This window comes from Dromiciops gliroides, chromosome 1 (genome assembly GCF_019393635.1).
Source record: "Dromiciops gliroides isolate mDroGli1 chromosome 1, mDroGli1.pri, whole genome shotgun sequence".
NCBI lineage: Eukaryota > Metazoa > Chordata > Mammalia > Microbiotheria > Microbiotheriidae > Dromiciops > Dromiciops gliroides.
In genome coordinates this window covers 758,622,545-758,644,867 of record NC_057861.1, presented here as the reverse complement: position 1 = coordinate 758,644,867, position 22,323 = coordinate 758,622,545, and the positions used below count along the sequence as shown (strand labels likewise).

The 22,323-nt window shown below is 49.6% G+C and overlaps 1 protein-coding gene across 6 annotated transcripts in view; it reads right to left on the bottom strand.

The window, feature by feature from the left end:
* The window catches only part of HECW1 (HECT, C2 and WW domain containing E3 ubiquitin protein ligase 1), a 283,331-nt gene that overhangs the window by 10,422 nt on the left and 250,586 nt on the right, over window positions 1-22,323 (bottom strand). For all 6 annotated transcript variants that reach the window (XM_043963546.1, XM_043963531.1, XM_043963566.1 and 3 more), the window contains 9 exons: window positions 21,326-21,431; window positions 20,212-20,308; window positions 18,175-18,258; window positions 17,712-17,821; window positions 12,677-12,797; window positions 12,177-12,290; window positions 11,367-11,519; window positions 1,593-1,691; window positions 551-680 (listed from right to left, as the gene is read on the bottom strand). In XM_043963546.1, the coding sequence (XP_043819481.1) occupies window positions 551-680; window positions 1,593-1,691; window positions 11,367-11,519; window positions 12,177-12,290; window positions 12,677-12,797; window positions 17,712-17,821; window positions 18,175-18,258; window positions 20,212-20,308; window positions 21,326-21,431 (1,014 nt within the window). The remainder of the gene's footprint in view (window positions 1-550; window positions 681-1,592; window positions 1,692-11,366; window positions 11,520-12,176; window positions 12,291-12,676; window positions 12,798-17,711; window positions 17,822-18,174; window positions 18,259-20,211; window positions 20,309-21,325; window positions 21,432-22,323) is intronic.

The following is a 22,323-nucleotide window of genomic DNA, read 5'->3' as shown; positions in this document are numbered from 1 at the left end:
AGCAGTCACTGAGATGCTGGAGTGGAAGGGGAAGGCAGGCGTTGTTGCACTGATGCTTAATTCATATGATGGGACAGAAGGGTCGTGACTCCTGTCAGGAGAGCAATGGGTGGCTCTACCTCTTCAGAGAGGATAGAGAGACCCCCTCCTGGAGGGGGCTTAAGCTAGCTAGGCTGCTGCCTAGACTGTGTGAGGCAGAGGGGCCGGAGATGAGGAGAGAGCCTCCATCCTGAGCATGAGGCAGGGAAGAGAAAAGGAAAGAGCTGCTAAGAAATGGTCATTCTTATTTAGTACATTCATACTGTGGCAAGGGGCTCTTTGCTCTCTCTGCGGGAGGACCAGCCCCCAGGGGTCTGCCCCCCCCCGGCTCTCCAGCCCCGGGGGTCTGCCCCCCCACCCCCCCTCTCCAGCCCCGGGGGTCTGCCCCCCCCCTCTCCAGCCCCGGGGGTCTGCCCCACCCCCCGGCTCTCCAGCCCCGGGGGTCTGCCCCCCCACCCCCCCTCTCCAGCCCCGGGGGTCTGCCCCCCGGCTCTCGGGCAGAGACACTGACCTGCCCAAACACCTCTTCATTCACTGTGAAGGTGAGGTCCAAGATGTCCGTAATGTTGTTGTCCTTCATCCACTGCAGGCTTTGGTGAAACTCCTCATCCAGGTACTCCAGGTCGCTCAGGTCACAGGGCCTGGGGGGAGGGGTTCAAAGGAGAGAGGCCGGAGCTGAAGCCGTGGGCGTGGCCAATGAGCCTCCCCTGGGAAACCCGAGGCTGCAAGGGGAGGTCTGCTCTGGGCCCTCTGAGGTCATTCTAAACCTCCAGTACCACAGAGCAGAGGTCGGGGACGGGGGCTGGTCCTGTCATTTCAAGGGTGCGGGGGAGTCCCAGAGGAGGAAAGTCCCTCTCCTCATACAGGCCGGCATCTTCTCTGCCATGGATAGTCGTAGAGAGCCAGGATGTGTGTGTCAAAGGCAGAATTTGAATCCAGGACTTCTTGGCTTTGAGGCCGGCTCTCTGGCTGCTTACACCATGCTGCCACGGGGACAGTAGAAGCCCTTCGTGATGGCACATTATTGATTATCTTTACTTTAGAGATGAGGAAACTGAGGCCCAGACAGGTTGTGACCGCCCCCCCCACCCCCAGTGAGATACAGGGATTTGAACTTGGGACCTTTGGTCATTAGCCTGGGAGCTCCTGGAGGGCAGGGCTGATCTTGCTTCTTTGTATCCCTGGGGCTTGGCACAGTGCCTGGCATGCAGCAGGTGCTTAATTGATGTTTATTGGCTTTACTGCCCTGTCCTAAACAACGGGAATAACCAGTGGGAAGAATGGAGCCCAGAAAACCTGAATTTGGGAAGGGAGGGTGCCATCCCTGGCCAGCGGAGGGAGGGACTAGAGCAACACCCAGCCATGGACACTGAGCAGTCGGGCCGTTTGTGCCAGCTCGTCTCTTCTGGCTGAGAGCTCCCCAGCATTTTCATTGCAGCAATGGGTGGAGGGACCAGGGTGGCAAATGAGCCGGACTTCGAAAGCAAGGGCCCAGGTGTCTGTCTCCCGCAGGGGATGGGGTGCAAGGAGAAGACCGAGAGTCACACACTCACAGCCGGAGCAGGGCCTTGTAGAAGGGCCTTGTGAAGAACGCATCGAGGAGGTACTGATGGATGAGAGCCAGGCCCAGGATGCGGCCGCTGAAGCGGAACCTGCGGGCACACGACACACAGAACATGAGCGCAGCAGCAGAATCCTGCTGGGGACAGGCCGGCCGACTCCCACCCTCGCCTTCCTTCTCTCTCGTTTGGGTCATTCTGGATTGGCTGAGAGGGGGCAGAAGCTCAGCCAGCTTCTTCATCATCCACAGGTACCTGCCTGTGTCACAGTTCGTAATTATTGCTGCCGTTACTGTGACTTCCCCCATTTTATGATAAACTCGTTTGGAGCTGAGTCTCTATTGATCTCTTGTAGCCCCAGTGCTTGGCTTAGCACGGTATGATCACCGCAGGCTGGGTTTAGAGCAGAACAGAGTCTAGGAAGCTATCGTGTGCAGCCTTTTCATTTTACAGGTGAGGAAGCTGGCACCAACAAGTATCTGAGGCAGGATTTGAACCCAAATCTTCCGAGCAAGTAGGTTCATCTGCTATGTCCACTATTCAGTCCAGTCACCCACCTACTCCATCAAGCTGCTTCTTGATCCATGTGAGTAGGAGTGGGTGTGGGTGGAATTCAGTTATCCCCATCTTCTGACCCAAAGATCTGCAACAAGGCTGATCTCAGGCCAGCCTGAGAACCAAGACAGATTCACTCGCCTTGGGCATGCACTCATAGATTGGCTGACTCTGAAGGTCCCTCATCCCTCAGTGATCCAGGCCACCTTCTAAGTCAGGTGGCTGGAGGAAGTTTCCACACCAGGAGTTCCCCACACCGATGATGTCACAGCCCCAGACTTCTGCCCCCCAGCCCCAAATGATTTATAACGTCTCCAAAGCTGTAGCCAAGCTTTTCTTTTTAAAGCTTTGAGTTCCAAATCGTATCCCTCCTTTCCTCCCTGCCCTCCCTCTCCATGAGTTGATAAACAATCAGGTATAGGTTATAAATGTGCAGTTATGTAAAACATGACCATGTGAGTCGTTCTGCCCAAGAAAACCAATATGTTCTCCCTAAAGGGGGCAGGTCCAGCCGTGACGGACATTATGACTGACTCTGTGGCCCCATTGGGGGTTTTTGGCAGAGATGCTGGAGGGGTTTGTCATCTCCTTCTCCAGCCCATTTTACAGATGAGGAAACTGAGGCAAACAGGGTTAAATGACTTGCCCAGAGTCAGACAGCCAGTAAGTGTTTGAGGCCAGATTTGGACTCAGGAGAATAGGAGCCCACCTGACTCGGGCATGTTACCCGCAGCGCCCCTGGCAGCTTCCACTGCTGATCTCCCGTGTTCATGCTGAACCAACACTATCTGCATGTTGTCTCTGCCATTAGACTGGGGACAGTGTTTTACCTTTTGTTGTGTCCCCAGTGCTGAGCACAGAGGCTGGCACATGGTAGGCACCGACTGGCCAAGCCACTCAGCAGAGCAACGTCATGAAGACCTCCAGAGAGAGGAAGGACATCGCATGGAGACCCTGTGGTATTTGACTTGAGAACTGTCTTGGCCATGGGTGCTCTCTGTGTATGCCTTCCTACCCCTGGACTCTGAGTTTGTGCCCACGATTACCCCCCCCCCCCTTGGCTCCTGATCTACCCCTGAGCCTTGGGGGAAATGCCTGGTAGCCACTGTCCTTGCTACATCATCTGAGTAAAAGATGCTAAAGAACTGAGTCTACTCAGTAGGCTGATTGAGGACAAGCACACTGGTAGCCACCCAGACAGTTACCCCCAGAGTGCCCAGAGTAGAAACAGTTACCCCTCTGGGGACCCAATCTACATAGATAATGGGAGCTCTGAGGATGATATTGCATTGAAAACCCTTAGCTACACCCTGCTACCCCTTTAAGATGCCCCCCCTACCTCTCCTCCCTTTTTCTGTCTATTCTTGCTGCTTCCCCTCCCATCGACTCTTTTCTTTCTTTTTTTTTTTTTTGAGTGGGTCAATGAGGGTTAAGTGACTTGCCCAGGGTCACACAGCTAGTAAATGTCAAGTGTCTGAGGCCAGATTTGAACTCAGGATCTCCTGAATCCAGGGCCAGTGCTTTATCCACTGCGCCATCTAGCTGCCCCCCCCCCACCGAGTTTTTATACTTCTGCAATCCTGCTTCTGGTCTCATCCTTTGATTGAAACTACTCTCTCTACCTTGGGCACTTCCGAGCTGGGTGACCCTGGGCAAGTCCCTTCACCCTGTTTGCCTCAGGTTCTTCACCTGTAAAGGGAGCCGTAGAAGGAAATGGCAAACCACCCCCTTAGCTTTGACAAGAAAACCCCAAACGGGGTCATGAAGAATCAGACACAACTGGAAATGGCCGAAGCACAACTCCCCCGCTAGATTGTGAGCTCCTTGAGGGCAGGGACTGCCTTCTGCCTCTTTTTGTATCCCCAGCAGTTAGGACACTGCCTAGCACTTAGTAGGTACTTAATGTTTATTGAATTGAGTCAAATTGAAAGTGACCTCGGTGGCTCTCTATTTGCTAACCCGGGCTCCAGCTCCCACATCTGTACAATGATGGCCAACCCCTTCATGTGCTAGGACCAGGTCATAACAGGTGTTAATCATCCCAGAAGGGATTTAATTCAGGTCCTCTGAGCTTGTTCTAGTGCAACGTTGTTTCCCTGTCATGGGCCTCAGAGGAAGAGGAAGATGTCCCAGAGGGCAGAGATGAGAAGGACATGGGGGACACCCACAATAAAGGCTTTCAAAGGGTCCATTGGATTGGAACTTAAAAGGCTTCCTAGTAGCCAAAGTGTCCAGTGCAAGAGTGGGGACAGGCAAATATCTTCAGTGACAAAAGAGTCCCAGGGAGCTCTCTAAATCCAGGGAGGTCCTTCCTCTCTCTCCAAGGAGAGAGGTGGGGTCCCAAGAGCTGGAAGTCCTGGAAGGAGACATGGGTCAGAGCTTCTTAGACCTTCTAGCAAATGAAGACAGATTAGAAGATACAAACAAGTATGAAAGGAAGTCATGCCAAGCCAGAAGAGTAGAGGGAACCCCCCAGACTGAACCAAATGCCAAACACAGCCCCTAGCTCCCAGTGACCAACCCTCGCTGCTGCCTGCTGCCAGGAATCGGCGTGGAGACCATCAGTGGGGGAGGAGCCGTGCCCAGCACCACTTCAAACTGCCTCTGAGAGCTTATCGTGATAAACTCTCACATCTTGTTGGAAATCAGGGTCCTAGGATAGGCGATATTGCCGGCAAGTGCCGTGGCATGGCGCTGAGGGGAACGACTATGGCATGACCTCCGATAAGACCCTTTGCTGCAGTTTCTCTGTCAGACCGGATGAGTTCCTTCCAGCTCTAGGAGCCCAGGATTAGGTCACCTCGAGTTACGGAAGGTTCCCAGGTCATTTAATAATCTATAAAATGAGAGGGCTGGACGAACTTAGCCCCGGGGTGACTTGCAGCTCACGACTTCGCGGTCTTTTGGGGAGGAGGGAAGAGGATGTAAAGAAGAGGGGGCTGCTCCCTGTTCTAGTCCTAAAACGTCCCAGGGATACTCCCTAGGAAACAGGCAGTGTTGCCATGGAGATGCAGATGTCCGGATCCTGAGGGCAAGGTAGCATCTGCACACGCTCCTGTCTCCTGGGAGCTCCGAGGAGCCGTCACTCGATCACTCACTGACCATCCCCTGACTCTGACATTGAGGTGAGGGGGAAGATCAATGTGCAGTCCAGCCCTCATTTTCTGTTACCCCTGTGCAGTCTGGCTTCTGCCCTCATCGCTCATCTGAGACTTCACTCCAAAGTTATGGGTGAGCTCCTAATCACTAACTCTAATGAGTCTTTTCCAAATCCTCATCTTTCTTTTTTTTGGGGGGGGTGGTGAGGCAATTGGGGTTAAGTGACTTGCCCAGGGTCACACAGCTAGTAAGTGTCAAGTGTCTGAGGCTGGATTTGAACTCAGGTCCTCCTGAATCCAGGGCCATCTTTCTTGACCTCTGCAGCATTTGACCCTGTCAATCATCCTCTCCTCCGAGATGCTGCTATCCCCTGGCTCTCCTCCTCCGTCTGCTCGGCTGAGTGAGCATCCATGTCATGTTCTCTAACTGCTGTGGATCTTCTCTGTTCTCTCCAGACTCCCTGCATCAGCTCCCATGTGCTTAATTATAATCTCTGTGCAGATGCCTCCCAGATTTCTGTAGGCAGCCTTAGTCTCTTTGCTAAGCACTGGGCTTGCATCATCGACTGCCTCTTGGACAGCCCCACCTGGATGTCCCAAGGGCATCTTAAACGAGTGTCCAAAAGAGACCTTTCCTCCCAAACTTTCCCCTCTTCTGAACTCCCCCCTTGGTATGAGAGATTCTGCTACCTTCTCCATTGCCCATGTTGGCAGATGTGGTATCATCCTCAACTCTGACCTGTCCCTCCCTCCACGTGCTCGATGGGTTGGCTGCCAGATCTTGTCAGTTATCTCTGCAATGCCTCTCCCAGGCATCCCTTCTGCCATTCACCCAGGCCCCTCAGCCCCCAAATCCAGGCTTCCATTGCCTCTCATGGGGATGCTCCTCCTCCTCTCAGCCTCAGAATACCTGGCTTCCTTCAAGGATTAGCTCGAGTGGGGGAATGTGGCCTTTCAGGACACTGGTGGTGCCTCCCTTCCCCCTTCCCCCAGCTGTGTCAGCTTTGCATGTGCCACACATGTAGACACATTCCCATGTGACAGGTATATATATCTATACACACACACACTCGTGTATACACACATACATTCATGGGTGTGCTGTCTCCTTCCCTCTATTAGAATACAAGCTTCTTGAGGGAAGGTACTCTGCCTTCATGCCCCAGCAGCACCTAGCACAGAGTCTAGCCTGGAGAAGGGGAATCCTAAGTGCTTCCTGGTGGAGGGGATGGAGCCCAGCCCAAGACCAAGACACACTTACACTCTTACAAGTACACGCAGGCACTAGGAAGTGAAAACTAAACACGGCACCCACTGCAAGATTCTAAAAAATCTCCTAAATGACAAACACTTGGCATTCTTTCTTCTCCCTTGGCCGGTGTGACTGCTCATTGCTTTGGGAGGTTCCGCCGGGATGGGGAAAGCACACTGAAATAACAGCCCGCAGTGCACATGGCAATTTTGGCACTCAAGAGCAAGGTCCACCAACTATGCCTCTTATAAATACAAGGTCCTGGAAGAAGTCTCCACTTCATTAGAGGGGACCACGGATCCCTTAATAAAGTGCCATTGGCTCAGGGCTTTGCCTCAGACTCTTTTGGGTTGGACAATTCTAATCCCCACGGGGCCAAGCAGAACAGAGCTCATCCCTCTTCCAGCTGATGGCCCTTCAAATACCCCCAAGGCCACCAGCAGGTCTTGGGGAAGAATCCCTTCCTTCAGGCCAACCTGATGTCCCCAATACTGTATGACATCCCACTAGACTGAAGCTAAAACTAGGCTCAGAACACCTCGGGGTTAATATTGCCAATGTCTCATTGGTAAATAAGCTCCCAATTTAGGGAAACACGAGTCTTGAATGAGACAGCCTAATATTGAGTGAGAGACAACCTGGCAGAGTTCAGGGGGCCACTGATCTGCCTGATCTGCACAGAAGGATCCCTGCCTATTGACTTGGTTTTAAAATGTCATGTTATCTCTGGTTTATTGTGACTTTATTTCTTTTGTTAACTATTTCCCAATTACTTTTTTTTTTTTTTTTGGTGAGGCAGTTAGGGTTAAGTGACTTGCCCAGGGTCACACAGCTAGTAAGTGTTAAGTGTCTGAGGCCGGATTTGAACTCAGGTCCTCCTGAGTCCAGGGCCAGTGCTCTATCCACTGCGCCACCTAGCTGTCCCTCCCAATTACATTTTAATCTGGTCATTCCACCCTGAGGAGTATGGTGGCCCAAATGTGGCCTGGAATTTTGAGTCAGGAAGAGCTGAGTTCTAATCCCTCCTCAGACACTTGCTGGATATGTGACTGACCTGGAGGAAATTCTCTGAGCCTCAGTTTCCTAATTTGTAAAATGAGAGAATTGCACCCTGGCTTTTAAGGTCCCTCCCGGCTTCCCATCTGTGGTGCCGTACCAGCCTAACCTTTCTGTGGTTCAGCGCTGGTGTTCCCGACAATGGCCAAAGGACAGCAGTCACCGGCCTGAGTTTGCCACCCAAAGTCCCACCCTGCAGCACACAGGCTGACCCGACCTCCGACTGAGCAGCCACAGAGCTCTCCCAGGCTGACACTTTTAGCCATGCTCCACTTACTTCATTCTGGGGTTTTCTCTCTTTGCGTCCCCACCCACCGCCCGGAGGCCCTCGCTCACCTCCCCCTCGGAGCCACCGTCTTGGGAAACTGACCAAGGTGGTTGGGGCACATCTCCTTCTAATGGAAGGGGGGCCCTCCCAGGCCCCTCCCTCCTCTGCCCTTGGGCACCCCACGGGAGGAGCCTCCTCGGTTTTGTCTGGGCTTGTCCTCACGCAGCAGGATCACTCATTTCAGCCCGACCTGTCCCCTGTCCTTGCCGTTCTTCACCCATCCTCAGCGACAGAGGGCAGGGTAACTGTCATCATGAGGAGGAGGGGGCCACGCATTCATCCACATCTCCGTATCCCTCTTTGCACAAGGCGAGAGGGGGCCTCAGCGGTGGTCTCGGCTGACCCCCAAACTCCTCTTACACATGAGAAAACTGAGGTTCCCTCACAGGGGGTTGGGGCAGAGCAAGGATGCAAATTCAGGGCCTCGGACTCCCAGTCCAGAATTCTTTCCCTTCCTATAGCAGGCTCTCTTCCTGCCAGCATGGAGTGGGCACGGTGAGGAGGGGGAGGCCTGAGACAGCCTGGACCAGAGTTGGGGAGGATTCGCTCTACGACTTGCCCATCACTTAATTTCCAAGTCTCAGTTTCCGTATCTATAAAATGGGGATAATGAGTACCTCAGGGTTGCAGGGAGGCGAGAATGTACACACACACACACACACACACACACACACACACACACACACACACACACACACTGCTCTGCATAAACGTGAGCTTCCACGGGAGTGGTGAAAGGGATTCTCATTTTGCAGGTGAGGAAACTGAGGCTCAGAACGCTTCACCGATTTGCCCACGGTGTGTGTATTGCGTTTATCTGTGTACACGGAGTGATGCATGCAGAGAAACAGAACGCGGGCCTTCTAGAGGCAGGGTCTGCTTCATTTTTCACCTTTGTCTCTGTAGTATCCAGCACCGTGAGCGCCTGGCACAAAGGGGCTTCGAGAGTGCCAGAGGTGAGATTTGAACCTAGTGCTCTCATGCCCAGGATTCTTCCCACTGTAATACTCTGCTTCCCATGGACAGTTCTTGGATGTTGTAGGTCAGTAAATCCTTCTTTACTCTTTGGGGACAATGAATAACCCTCAGGACAGATAGCCTGGAATACCCACGTTCCCTCTTTCTTTACATTGGTCCAAAGAATCACTGTTCTTCTCCCCCAGGGATCCTGATGCAGGTAATTAAACCAAGCTGCAAGGCTGGCCTTTGGACTGCCCTGAAGCACAGCTACATCGGCTGATTTCTCAGAGGCAGCTTCTGCTCAGTGTGCAGGGGTCTGTGGGGGCTGCGGGGGCTGTGGAGTCTGTGGAGGCTGTGGGGTCTGTGGGGTCTGTGGGGTCTATGGGGTCTGTGGGGGCTGTGGGGGCTGTGGAGTCTGTGGGGGCTGTGGGGGCTGTGGGGTCTTCGGGGTCTGTGGGGGCTGTGGGGGCTGTGGGGTCTGCAGGGGGTCTGCAGGGGTCTGTGTGGTCTGTGGAAGCTGTGGGGTCTGCGGGGTCTGTGGGGGCTGTGGAAGCTGTGGGGGCTGTGGGGGTTGTTTCTCCCCCAACCCCTGCCCTTGCCTCATCCCACAAGTCTGAATCTGAGGAATCCATAAGGAGATTTGGCATCTTATTGCAGCCTCCAGGGAGATGAAGGGGCTTTATCTGCTGCCTGTGTTATCACAGGAGCTGTTTGGGGGGGGGGACAGCAGCACCTGGAGCACCTGGCACAGAGAGGCCACTGGAAGCTTTCTGTGGTCACCTCCATTCACACTGATTTTCTTTCAAACTACATGAGGACACTGGCTCAGGTTAGAGAGCGTGCCCGGGATGAGCTGACAGGAACTTCAGTAGCCAGTCAGTCTGACTGGCAAAAAGGGGTTCATGAGGGACCATTCATTTCAATCTGCCCCCTCATGCTCTCACACCACAGAATGCTGCCATGAGATGGTGATTTTTTTCTAGTTCTGCTCTCAATGACTTGTATGCTCATGGACCCCAAAGCAAGTGGTCAAGGACCCAGTGGATGGATGCCAGCCCTGGTGGGGAGGTAGAAACCTGCCTTCTCCAAAGATCTAATCTCTTTTCCTTCCCAGAAGTTGGACACTTGTAAAACCTTCAGTGACACCTGGGATGAGAGCAGGGAACTCTCCCAGAGCCTGGCTTGGTGCTGCTGCCTGATCCCCCTTGTCACAAGGCAGGGAAGTTCTTTTCTGTTAGTCGCTATCTGCAGGCCTCTGCTCTGAGGCTTTCTCTCACTGGGGAGTTACTTGGGGGACTCACAGAGAGAAGCCCAGGGGAGCCAACTCCTTGGTACTTTCCTACAGAAATCCACTGTGGTTTCCCATCTCTTTAAAACAGGATGTTAAAGTATAGCTGCATCCCTCCAGAACCCCCTACTTCTACCAGAAAATGCGCTGAACTGCATCTATGCACACACATATCTTAAGAGAGAATGGAGGGTGGGTTATTTCCATCCTCAGTAGAAATCAGACTTTAGATGGGCATGGTTGAAGCATTGGACTGTCTTGTCACAGGGGACTTAGCCACAAAACCTCTGCACTGAGAAAGTGGGTTGTCTATGGAGGAGAGCACGCCAGGGAGGGAGGAATTCCCACAGCCCCCACCTGCCACATGCTCACCTGGGGAGTCTGGGATTTCACGCCTGTCATTTTCCAGTCTGTAGTTGATGTAACACATCGTTCTCCTTCTCCCCCTCAAAGCTCATAAACCCAATTTATACCACATCTGTTTACAGTTGTCTACACATTACCCTGAGTGTGGAAGCCTGTCTCCTCAAGCATATGGAAACCACAGAATCGGAGAGGATCCACCTTCCAGGGCACAATGGCCACGTAGTCTAGCCTGGACCCAAGAGGAATCCCCACAATTACATACCCAACAAGTGGGCATTTAGCCTTCATTTGGGAGGTCAAAGGAGGGGACAACCCACTCCATCCCACGGCAATCCACCACTTGAGCCATCCACAAGCACTTAGTAACTGCCTACTGTGTGTCAGCACTGTGCTAGGCACAGAGGACACAAAGATAGGAAAGGGACAGTCCCTGACCCCGTGCAGCTTACAGCTTAGCTGAGGGAGACAACACACACTACACATCTGGGTCTCTATAGAACAGACAAAAGAGACTCAGCTAATCAAAAACATGATGTCAAAGCCCCAAATCTCCCCTCTGTGACTTCTAGTTCTGGCTTCTGGGGCCAAACAGAGAAGGCAGGATTCCTTTCCACATGGGCCCCTATTCCAATGCTTAGACACAGTTACCCTCCTTGATGACTCCCCTACTTTCCAGATCCTTCAGGAAGCCTGTGTCTCTCATATGATGTTGTTCCCCCACCTCATCCCCCCATTCTCCATAATGTTAGCTGTGAGCCCCACCCTCCCAACTGCCCCCTCACACAATCTCACTGGTGCCCCACCTCCCTTGTCCCCACCCAAATGACTGGCAAACACAAAAGGGGCAGCAAGAGGGACACTGTACCATTCCAGATGATTCTCCACAAAGGCAGACATGGGGCTGATCTGGACTGTATACGTGTCATTAGCAGAATACTCAAAGAGGCCGTAATATGGGTTGAAGAGCTCCTGAGACAGAAGGAAGAAGAACTCTCTCGAGGGTCCACTGTAGTCTAGGCTAGAACAGAAGCAGAGGGAGGCTCATGGCCACGGCTCACACTGGAAGCCAAGCTGTCACTTTTGTTTTTCCTGATTTCTGAGGGCAGTCATGTGGCGACCCCAGCCTTGGCCTTGGAGCCTGGAGGGCCTAGCTTCAGACTTAGCCTCCCACAGAGGTCTCCAGCAGTGCATAGATTCAGCTGGACCGGATGGGGAGGGGGGGGGGATGCTCCTCAGCTTTGACATCCATTCTCTCCGAGCCTGAAAGGACACACCCTCCCAAACCATGGGTGCTTGCCTCAGGGAACACACTCCCTCTCCTGATGGGTTGGCAGCCTTGGCTTGCCTTAGCCGGCAGCTAAATAAGCCAAGCACCCAATGACCAGCCTCCTTTGGCTGAGCCTTCTGAACTAAGCTTGGTTGGTTTGACCCATAGACACACAGTCCATACCTGATGCCTTTTCAGCTTGGTGGGACCTACCTAAGCTTAGGTGCCCCTAGCTTCAGCCTGAAGAAGCCCGAAGACAGATTAAACAGCTCTGCCCTGAGTTTGGGCAAAGCCTCAGAGCTGTCCTGAACTGTTTCCACCTTCACTGCCTGCTCTCCTCAGGACAAAGGAGCCAGGGTCTGCCTCCCATGCAGGCTTTTAGGGCAAAGTGGCTGGTCCCGTACATACCCCTCTTCTCCAACAAATGTGATGTAAAGCTTGTTCCGCTGGAGTTCCTTACGGGAATAGGCCATCACTTGGTTGAAGGTTCCTTCCAGCAAGTGATCCCGCCGTATAATGAGCCTGGGAAAACAGAAGCAACATGGTGGAGGAGCCATTGGAAGGCAGGGCTTCTGCCTGAGGGTTAGCAGGATATCGCCCAAACACAGAACACCCAGGCTTCCATGTTCACCATCCCCAATCAACAAGCATTCACTAAGTGTTTATTGTGCACCCTGGTGTCTTGTGCCTCTCCCGCTTTCCAGTCTCCTTTCCGTGTGTTGTCTCTCCCCAATAGATTGTGAGTCCTTGAGGGCAGGCACTTTTTCTTATTTGTATCCTGAGCACTTAGCATAGTGCCTGGCATGGAGTAGGCACTTAAGAAGTGTTTATTGAATTGAGAATTGAATTATTTGCAAGGTTTGAAGTGTCTGCTATCTGCATCCAGTGGCAGCCATTCTGACACTCACTTGATCTTCCCTGGACCTTGACCAAAACCTTTGGCTTCAAGTTTTCGGTAGAAATTTCTGAGCTTGGCTTCAAAGTCTCTCCTGTAGGGTGAGGGTGCTCTCACACTGGCTCTCTGTAAGCCTATAGGAGAAAATCAATGGGTCTTTAAAATACATTTTTTTTGAGGCAATTGGGGTTAAGTGACTTGCCCAGGGTCACCCAGCTAGAAAGTGTCAAGTGTCTGAGGCCGAATTTGAACTCAGGTCCTCCTGAATTCAGAGCCAGTGCTCTATCCACTGCTCCGCCTAGCTGCCCCTAAAATACATTTTTGAGGAAAAAAGTCTTTAAAATGTTTTTAGGTGTTTTTTTTTGTTTGTTTTTTAGATCATTGTCATTACCTGGTAGAACCCTTTTGTCTAACAAAGAAAACCAGTTAACTCAAAGAAAGTAAAAGAGTGACTGTGTTTACTAGTGTGGACATTAGTCTACACCTGTAGTCTTTACCTCTCACAGAGAGGTGTGAAGTTCAGTCATTGGCAGAGGGGGATTGGAAGGGGGCATGTATTTCAGCTGTAACAAGAAAGCTTTTTTAAAGTATTGAAGGGTTGTCTTATGACAGAGCCAACAGTCTTGCTGGACCCCAGAGGGTAGATTCTGAAGCATGGTTGGATGTCACCAAGAGGTACATTTAGGCTTGATGTTGAGAAAACTTCCCAACCATTAGAATTATCCAGTGTTGGAACAGGCTGCCTTGAGACATTATAGGTTCCCCTCCGTGGAGGTCTTTGGATAGAAGCTGGATGATCATGGATAGGATATGTGGGAGTGGGGATTACTTTAGAGTATGGATTGGACAAGAAGCCTCACGGGGCTTCTTCCATCTCTGAGATGATTCTGTGACTCTCACAAGTCCAGGCTGATATGCCAACATGAACCACCCAACAGCCCCTGGGAGAACAGTCAAAGTCACTTTGCTAAAATGGGAAAAATGAATTTCAGTAGGGGGAAAACATCCAGGGGAATATCTTCTATGCTAAAGTTGTTATAATGCTTTATAATTTCAATGCTCACCCCCAGATTCAAGAGAAAGGAAGAAATGACAAATATAAAGAATTCAGAGCTTCATGAGAATAATTATAATAGTAAGTAATTATATAGCACTTTCATCTTCCAAATTTTAAAAATAAATATTGTCTCATTTTATTCTTATAACAACCCAGGATCATACAGCTAGTAAGTGTTTGAGGAAGAATTTGAACCCAAATCTTCCTGACTTCAGGTCTAGCCATTCTATACACAGTTCCATCAGTTGAGATTTATATGAATGGTTATGAACATGATTACAGTAACATAACCACAATGTACAAAACCCTGAAGTTGAATGGTATGTAATTAGAGTGACTGAACTTGGCCCTGGGAAAGAGGTAAGAAAATACATCTCTCTCCCTTCTTTGCAGAGATGGTGGACTACAGGGGTGGAGCACTGTATACCTTGGCAAGGAGAGAGGGGAAGGAGTATTTCAGAAATGAAGGTGATTAAGAAATGATGAGCAGGATGGTTTCCAAAGAAATCTAGGTGGACTTGTATGAACTGATGCAAAGTGAAATGAGCAGAACCAGGAGAACATTTTACACAGTAACAACAATATTTTAATGATAATCAACTGTGAATGACTTAGCTAGTCTGAATAATACAACAATCCAAGACAGTTCTGAAAGACTCATTATGAAAAATGCTATCCACTTTCAGAGAGAGAGAACTGATGAACTATGAGTGCAAGTTGAAGCATAATTTAAAATTTTTCTTTATTATTCTTGCATTTTTGGTAATATGGCTAATAAGGAAATGTGTTTTGCATAATTTCACATGCATAATTGACGGCATATTGCTTTCTTTCTCAATGAGTAGGGGAAAGGTCAAGGAAGAGAGAGGACTGGGAACTCAAAACTTAATGGATTTTTAAAAGATTTAAAAAAAAGGAAGGTGATGTGAAAACAAGACGTACAAATGTACCTTTTCTTTTAAAATTCAATGGAAACAGTACAAATCCTGCTAGTGCTAACAAGCTATGTAAAGAAAAAACTCTCAGGTCCTAGCAAAGTCTGTCAAAATCAACTTTCCCTTTCCACCTTCAGAATCATTCACTCACTTATTCACTTGTTCATTCATTGAATCAATAAACATTCATTAAGCATCAATCTTCTGCAAGTTGTTCAATGTGCTTTTTACCCACTATTTTTGAAAATATCTTAATGAGAACATTTTTTTTTTCAAATCAAGTACTTTGGTAGAATCTATTTTTTTCAGGGTTCTGTGATGTGGTCAGTATTGGGGAGTTGCTGTGGTTGAAAAAAACTCATCTAGCATCTCACCTCTTCTGCTGAGGTGCTTGTTCAGAGCTACCTAGTCTGGTCCTTGGATGATGAAACCTAATAAGCTCCCTGGCTCAGGCATCATTGGCCATGATCAAGTGATGCCAAGTTGCCTTCCAGCCCTTTGGAAGAAGAGAGGTATAATCACTCAGCCCTCCTTTCAATTCCAGCCTGAATAATAGGTCTCAGGAAAGCAGCCCTCTCCCCACCCCTACTCCTATCCCATCAAGTCACCAGGCCCAGACATACTCTCTGGAATCCTGAAGTGCTAATGGATATGACTGCTGAGCCACTTCCTGTCAGAGATCTCTGAAAGATGGTAGAGAATGAGAGGCCACCAGAGAAGGCAAATGAAGGTTTAAAAGCCACAAAGAGGGGCAGCTAGATGGTGCAGTGGATAGAGCACTGGCCCTGGATTCGGGAGTACCTGAGTTCAAATCCGGCCTCAGACACTTAACACTTACTAGCTGTGTGACCCTGGGCAAGTCACTTAACCCCAATTGCCTCACTAAAAAAAAAAAAAAGCCACAAAGAATGGAACCTGGAAACTCAGCCAGAAAGTTTGACTTTGGTCACTGTCAAAATTCCAGAACAGCCTATTAAAGGGTAAGTGAACATCTAGAATAGGAATTAGGGGTCACCATGGGCCAGCATCTTTCTCAAGAACAGCTCAGGCCAGATCAACTTTGTTTCCATTTGTGATAGAGTTATTAAATGGAAAGATTAGGGGAATGTTTGTGAGACCATCCCCCTCAATCTGAGAACATTATTTCATCAACTCTGTCTCTGTATCTCTTGATTCTTCAGCCTATTAGTCCCTTTCTCACCCAGCTCTTCATCCTGCAACAACTTTTTCTAGATGCTCAAACTCTCACCCTATATTTCTCCATTCTTTCTCAACTAAACCCCTAGAAAAAACTGTCTACACTGGCAGCATCCACTTCCCCTGACACTGGAACCATTTGCATTCCGGTTTCTAGCTTCATCTGTAGACTGGAATTGTTTTCTTTAAAGCAAACAACTTCTTAATCGCAAAATCTAATGATCTTTTCTCAGTCCTCATCCTTTTGGAGGAGTCTTCTATGTTGGATACCTTTGATCACCTCCTCTCTCCTCTCTGCACTTTTGCAACACAACTTTTTGCTGGTCTGACTGTACCTTTTCAGTTTCCTTTGCTGGTTCATCATCCATATAAAATCTCTTAATTATGGACATTACTCAAGACTCTGTCCTAGGCCCCCTAATCCTCTCTCCACTTACTATTATGGTGACCTGATCATCTGTCATGGATTTAATTATCATCTCTATGTAGATGACTCCAAGATCTAGATACCCAGATATATCCATGTATCCTGAGCTTTGGCCCTCTCGCCAATTTCCTCTTAGACATTTCAAACACGATGTTCTGGCATCATCTTGAATTCAAAATATCCAAAATCAAACTTTGAAAACAGATTCCAAACTTTGTGTTTGGAGTGGAGCTGAACATTGGATAGAACCCAGGAGGGAACACAAAGCAATGGCTAGCTTATAAACACATTCCATGGCTTTAACAAATTGACTTGGCAGACCCATTGGACACACCCCCTCCCCCTCCCCCCAGAAAGCACCCCATGGTAAGCTGCATGGTAAGTCAACATTGATACTGAGGCTTCCTGCCCAGAGAATCAATTCTGCTCCTGGTACTAGCTGTGCCACCAGAGACAAATCACTCATATTCTCTATGCCTCAATATTCTTATCTATAAATGGGCAAAAATGCCTATAGCCCCTCTCACAGGTTGTTGGGAGGCTCAAATAAGACGTCTGCATTGTTTATGTCATCACTGTCTGCATCAAGCCTTTCCCAATCCCCTCAACTACTCATGCCCCCTTTTAAAACTATTGTGTATTTACTCTGTACATATTTGCATATGTCCTTGTTGTCTCTCCCCCCCCCGTTAGTATGTAAACTCCTTATGAACAGAGGCTTTCTCCATTGTCTCGTGACTAGCACATAATATCTGCTTAATGAATATTTACATGTAGGTGAATTGGTTAATTGATTGAACTACAGTGATGGGGAACCTATGACTTCCAGAAGCAACCTATTATTCTTTGGGGGCAACTTTAGTTGTTCAGAAAGATGTATATCCTCGAACCTGCCCCCCTACTCCTTGTTTATCTCTTTGGGGCCAAGTCAAACATATCTAATCCCACTTCTTGATAACAACTCATCAAGTACTTGACGACCACCATGTGCCTCCCAATCTCCCATTCCCGATTCTAGACTTCCCTCTGTTTCTTCACTGAATCTTTGTATCAGGGTTGGGGGTCTCCTCACCATCTTGGTTGCCCTCCTTTGTGGTCTACTTGACAGTGTTCTTCCCCAAAGGGGACATCCAGAGTTGAACTCTACCTTTGAGACAGGGTCTGACCAGGGCAGAGGATGGGGAACCCTACTCACTTTGGACACTATTGGCAGAGTTTGGCTCATTGGCCTTTTTGGCTATTGTGAGATCTTTGTCAGCTACAATGCTTGGGTTTTTTCTCTGAGGGATGGGACTCCTCCACTCATAGGTCACTATAGGTCATGCCTTTGGACCAAGGGAGAACAACCGGCAAACCCATTTCCTGTTTTGCGTTAGCTCAGTCCTCAACTTTGGGCATGGGGGTCCCAGATGGGACAGCGCTCCAAGCTCACCTGGTGAGTTCTGAGGTGACGAGCAGGGGGAACACCGTGGGGAAAAGCTGTAGCCAGGGTGGAAGGCGGCCTGCAGAGGAATGTAGGACATGATCTCTTCTTCAAAGAGGCTGCAAAGCAAGGATAGGTCAGGGCTCTCTCTGTCATGGGCTGCTCAGCACCGATGGGGATGATGAAGCAAGAGCCCTAATTGGCGCCATCTAATCAAGGCAGGCTATAATACACACAGGTATTTCCAAACCTTCCCTGCCAGGATCTCAAAGCCTCAGGAAAGCTAAGTGCTCATTAAAGCTCCCACAAAATTCCCACCAGATGTTGTCCTTCAGTAATTTCTAAATTTTGGCTTTGGAGAAAGCTCAGAACAGAGAAAGGGAAGGGCCTGGGTTGGCTTTCAGTCTCCAGTCCCCTCCCGGGCGCCTGGCTAGAAGGAAGAGGGACCATCCTGGTGATCTGGGATTCTTACCTTAGCAGAATGACTAAATCTGCATCACAGGACAGTTTTTCAAGCCCATGGGTGCCCTCTGTGCGGATGTAATGGATCTTCTCCCTGCAGTGTCAGACATAGGAGGGAAATGTTCTAGCTCAGAGCCCAAACAAATGAATGCACCCTTTTGTGTTCCCCCTGCTTCCTCTTCCCAGTGTACCTGAATAATCCATAGTCTCACACCCAATTTGTTCTCCAGTCAGACAATTTGCCAGGCTTCAGGGGCCTTCCAGTCTCCCATTGTAAGATATATTTATTTTAAAAATACATTTTATTGATGCCTTTTATTTTTATACCACCTACATTCCCATATGTGTATGTGAAGATATATCTACACCCATCCATCCATCTATCCATCTCTCTCTCTCTCTCTCTCTCTCTCTCTCTCTCCCCATCCATCCAGCTGTCTATCTCCCTCCCTTATAAATAATTCTATTAAAATGTGAGCTCCTTGAGGGCAGTGCCTGTGACATAGAAAGTGATTAAAATGGCTTATTGACTGGCAAACATATTAGGAGAGAGAACACGTACTTATATGTGCATATACAAAAGCAATACTTATCCCTGTCACCTGATAACAAAGAATAAAAAAGAGTAGAGAATAGAGTTCAGAAAAAGTTAACAAATGAGTCTGAAATCACATTCAGCGTTCCAAAGCTGTGGGCATCCTCTCCTCTTGCAAAGAATCGGGAGGAGGCACAGAAAATGTTGATTTTTAGGTAAAGAGCCATCTACTGTTTGCCTTGGAGGTGTCTGGCTAACACTGCACTGAAGCCTCTCAAAGCACTTGATAAACAGGCACCTTTTTCCTTTGAGAGGTGGACATATGAGATGAGATTTAGAAGCACAGGATCTTGGAGGCGGTCCAATCCCCTCCTTCTACAGATAAAAAACCTGGGGACCAAAGAGGGAGAGTGATTGACCCAGGTCGCCTGGGTCCTAAGTGGAGGAGGCAGGATTTAATTTAGATCTGGTAATTCCGAGTTCATCATCCCTCTGGGGTCCCTTCCAACCCCAGGGCTTTTCCCTTTTTTCTGGGGAGCTCCAGGCAGCTCTGTGGGTATGGCTTGAGCAGCAAACACATTTCGTCAAGACAGAGATGCTGGACCCTTCTGCCACGGAGCCAGAACAGAACTGATCTCCTGGGAAAGGGAACTGGCCCCATCTGCTGGTAGTGTAGGAGTACTACAGGTAGGAAGACAGGCCCGGCAAGACCTCACTGGAGACTGGAATGAAGAGCAGGCGGCAGGGGGAGGGGTTAAGTAGACTGGAAAGGCAGGAGGGGCAGGTTATAAAGGATGTTGAAGGTAAACCGGCCATAGGGGGCTATGGGAGTTTATTGAGTAGGGGTTACAACGTCAGACCCGCACTTTAGGAAAATCACACTGATTAGATGTCTATGCTTTTCCTAAATTAGAAATTTACTCTGATATTCGATGTTTTTTACAAATCTCAACTAATACTGAGCTCCTGGGGTCACTAGTTAGCCAACAGTTCCCCTTATAGTCTACTGCCTCCATTAAATACCTTTCTTCTCAATCCAATTTCTAAAAATGAAGTTTAGGTTCCACTATCTAGACCACCCTGCTCTGCAGTAGGTTTGGTGTATGGACAGACCCCGATGGTGGTCAAAAAGATCAGTAGTGCTTCTCCACAGTTTCCTCTGCTTCTAATGGGCTTGATCACACACACAGCACATGGCAAGGTCTTTGGAGGCAGGAGAGCTGAATTTCTATCACCCGTGTGATCTTGGACAAATCACTTCTCTCTGGGCCTAGTCTGTGCAGTGAGGGGTTGGACTAAATGCTATCTGAGGGCTCTTCTCCCTCTGATTCCTACGGCGCTCACGATATTCCCTCATTCCATTTGTATTCAGTGACTAATTGGAAACCATGCAGACTGTGGGATGTACTAACTGGGCATGGCAAGCCCTGCTCTCCTGGCACAGAGGGTGGGCTCTGTGGGTTAATAGCTGGACAAACTGTGAGTTACTGGGATAAACAAACAGGCCCGTACCTGAGTGTGTGGTTCCTGGCCAGGCTTGGCTGACGCTCCTGCAGCATTTCAAAAATGTTTGGCTGGCGGAGGAACGCGACAATCTTGTCATTATACGCTGCAAGAGACAGCACAGAACGCTTGCTCACTTCAGTCTATCGCCCAGAGATGTTTTTTCAGATGATGGGAAAATTGCTGCTTGACATGAGACTGGGGTTTATGGAGGAGCTTTGAGGGCAAATTGCCTCGTCATCAGTGCAAGGCATGCAGAGTGGAGCTTTTCATCTGCCCACGCCGGCTATTATTAGCCGGGAGATGGAGCTCAATCTGGGCTTGAATTACATTAGCATCAATACCGGGCCCTTAACCTGGGTAATAACCCACACAGGGCCAAGAGCAAGAGCACTGTTGGGTAGAGAGAGGGAACCCTCTTCTCTCTTAGTTACACACGGGGCCTTTGGTTTCCCATGGCCCTAAGTTGGCGAGGGGTGGGGGTTATGTGGTGGGCTGTTTTAGGCTTCTGAGGACGCCCTGGGTTCAAATTCTTCACGCCACTTATCACCTGAGTGTCTCCGGCCAAGATTCTAAACCAATTTCAGACCCAGTTTTCCTCATTAAAAATGAAGGGCTGCACAGGAGGGGCCCCAAGTTCCCTCCAGGTGTCGATCTATGATTCTCCTATTTGAAGATTGCACAGACAATCGTTTGCCTTTGGAGTTGCAGGGAGGCGTGGCAGTAATGTGCCGACCTTACTGTGCGCGTGAAGGGAAGGCCCCAGAGACAGCTCCGAGCTGCTTTCCTGGAACTCAGATGGCCCCCCCCCCCCCCGCCCCGTCCCGACACACACCTATGACGTGGAGCTTGTAGGACGGACCTCGTTTAGGGAGGAGGTCTGTGGCGGTGTCTCACGGGCCCCCACGGGGATAGAAGCCAAAATCCAGGCTGCACCAGTAGGCCCAAGAGGGACCTTGGGGACTGGGTCGCTACGTGGAAAGGCAGCTGTGCAGCGTTGGGGGGGGGCAGAGGGGAAGGAGAAGGGCTGACCTAGATGCAGGAAGCCCTGGGGACCCCCCAACAGAGGGGCGGGGGCAGGGCAGTGCTCGGAGGACCCGGGGAAAGAGGAGTGGGGACTTACCCAGAGGTAATGACTCATGGTGATGCTGGCTCCGGATGGCCGCTACGAGGCTGTGCCCCGGCCTGGCCAGGAGGGAAGCACCCCGATTCCGAGACACTTCCGAAGCCTAGTTTAAAAAAGAGAGCACGTCACCGCCCCTGTCCTTGTTAGGTTCTTGGCTAGAGGACTCTTTGTCTCCTTCAGGTGAAAAAGACTGGCTGAAGTCTCTCTGGTTCAATAGGAGGCAGGTTCCAGCCTTCCCACAGAGCTGGTGTAAAAGGAGACCCCCCAGAAAGCCTCGGGCCCTGGCTGGAGATGGTCAGGATGGATCTGCTCCAGGGTCATCGTGGCAAAGCACAAAATGCCCCCTCCTCCTTCTCAGACTGAGGGATTTTCATCAGCACGGGGACTCCTAATGTGGAAACTCCTCTCACCATTACAGGTGGGCACCCCACATGTAACAGGTAGGGCTCAGAGAACAGCATGAGGACTTAAGAGGTTAATTGACTTGCCCAGGGTAACCCAGTCAAATTCTGATCAGAGACAGGACATTAACCCAGCTTTTCCTAACTCCAAGGCCAGCTCTCTGTCTGTTATGTCATGCTGTCCTCTTCACACAAGCACTAAAGGGAAGCTGTGAATAACTGAGATAGTTTTGGAAAAACGCATTTTATGAGGAAAGTCAGGTCTATCAGCCTGCTTTTCAACAGGTGATTAATTAACCCACACACCCAATGCTGAAAATATGGAAGCACTCTTATAATCGTGATTTTCTGTGTTCTTGTTATTAAGACAGTCAATTATATAGATGTTTTTTCCCAATATTGAACTAGCCCTACATTTCTCGTGTAAATACATCCCAGTCATGTGAAAAGAGCCAACCACTATGGAGAGCAATTTGGAACTATGCCCAAAGGGCTCTAGAACTGTGCATACCCTTTGATCCAGCAATACCACTGCAAGGTTTATATCCCAGACATCCCCAAAAGAGAAAAAGACCCATTTGCACAAAAATATTG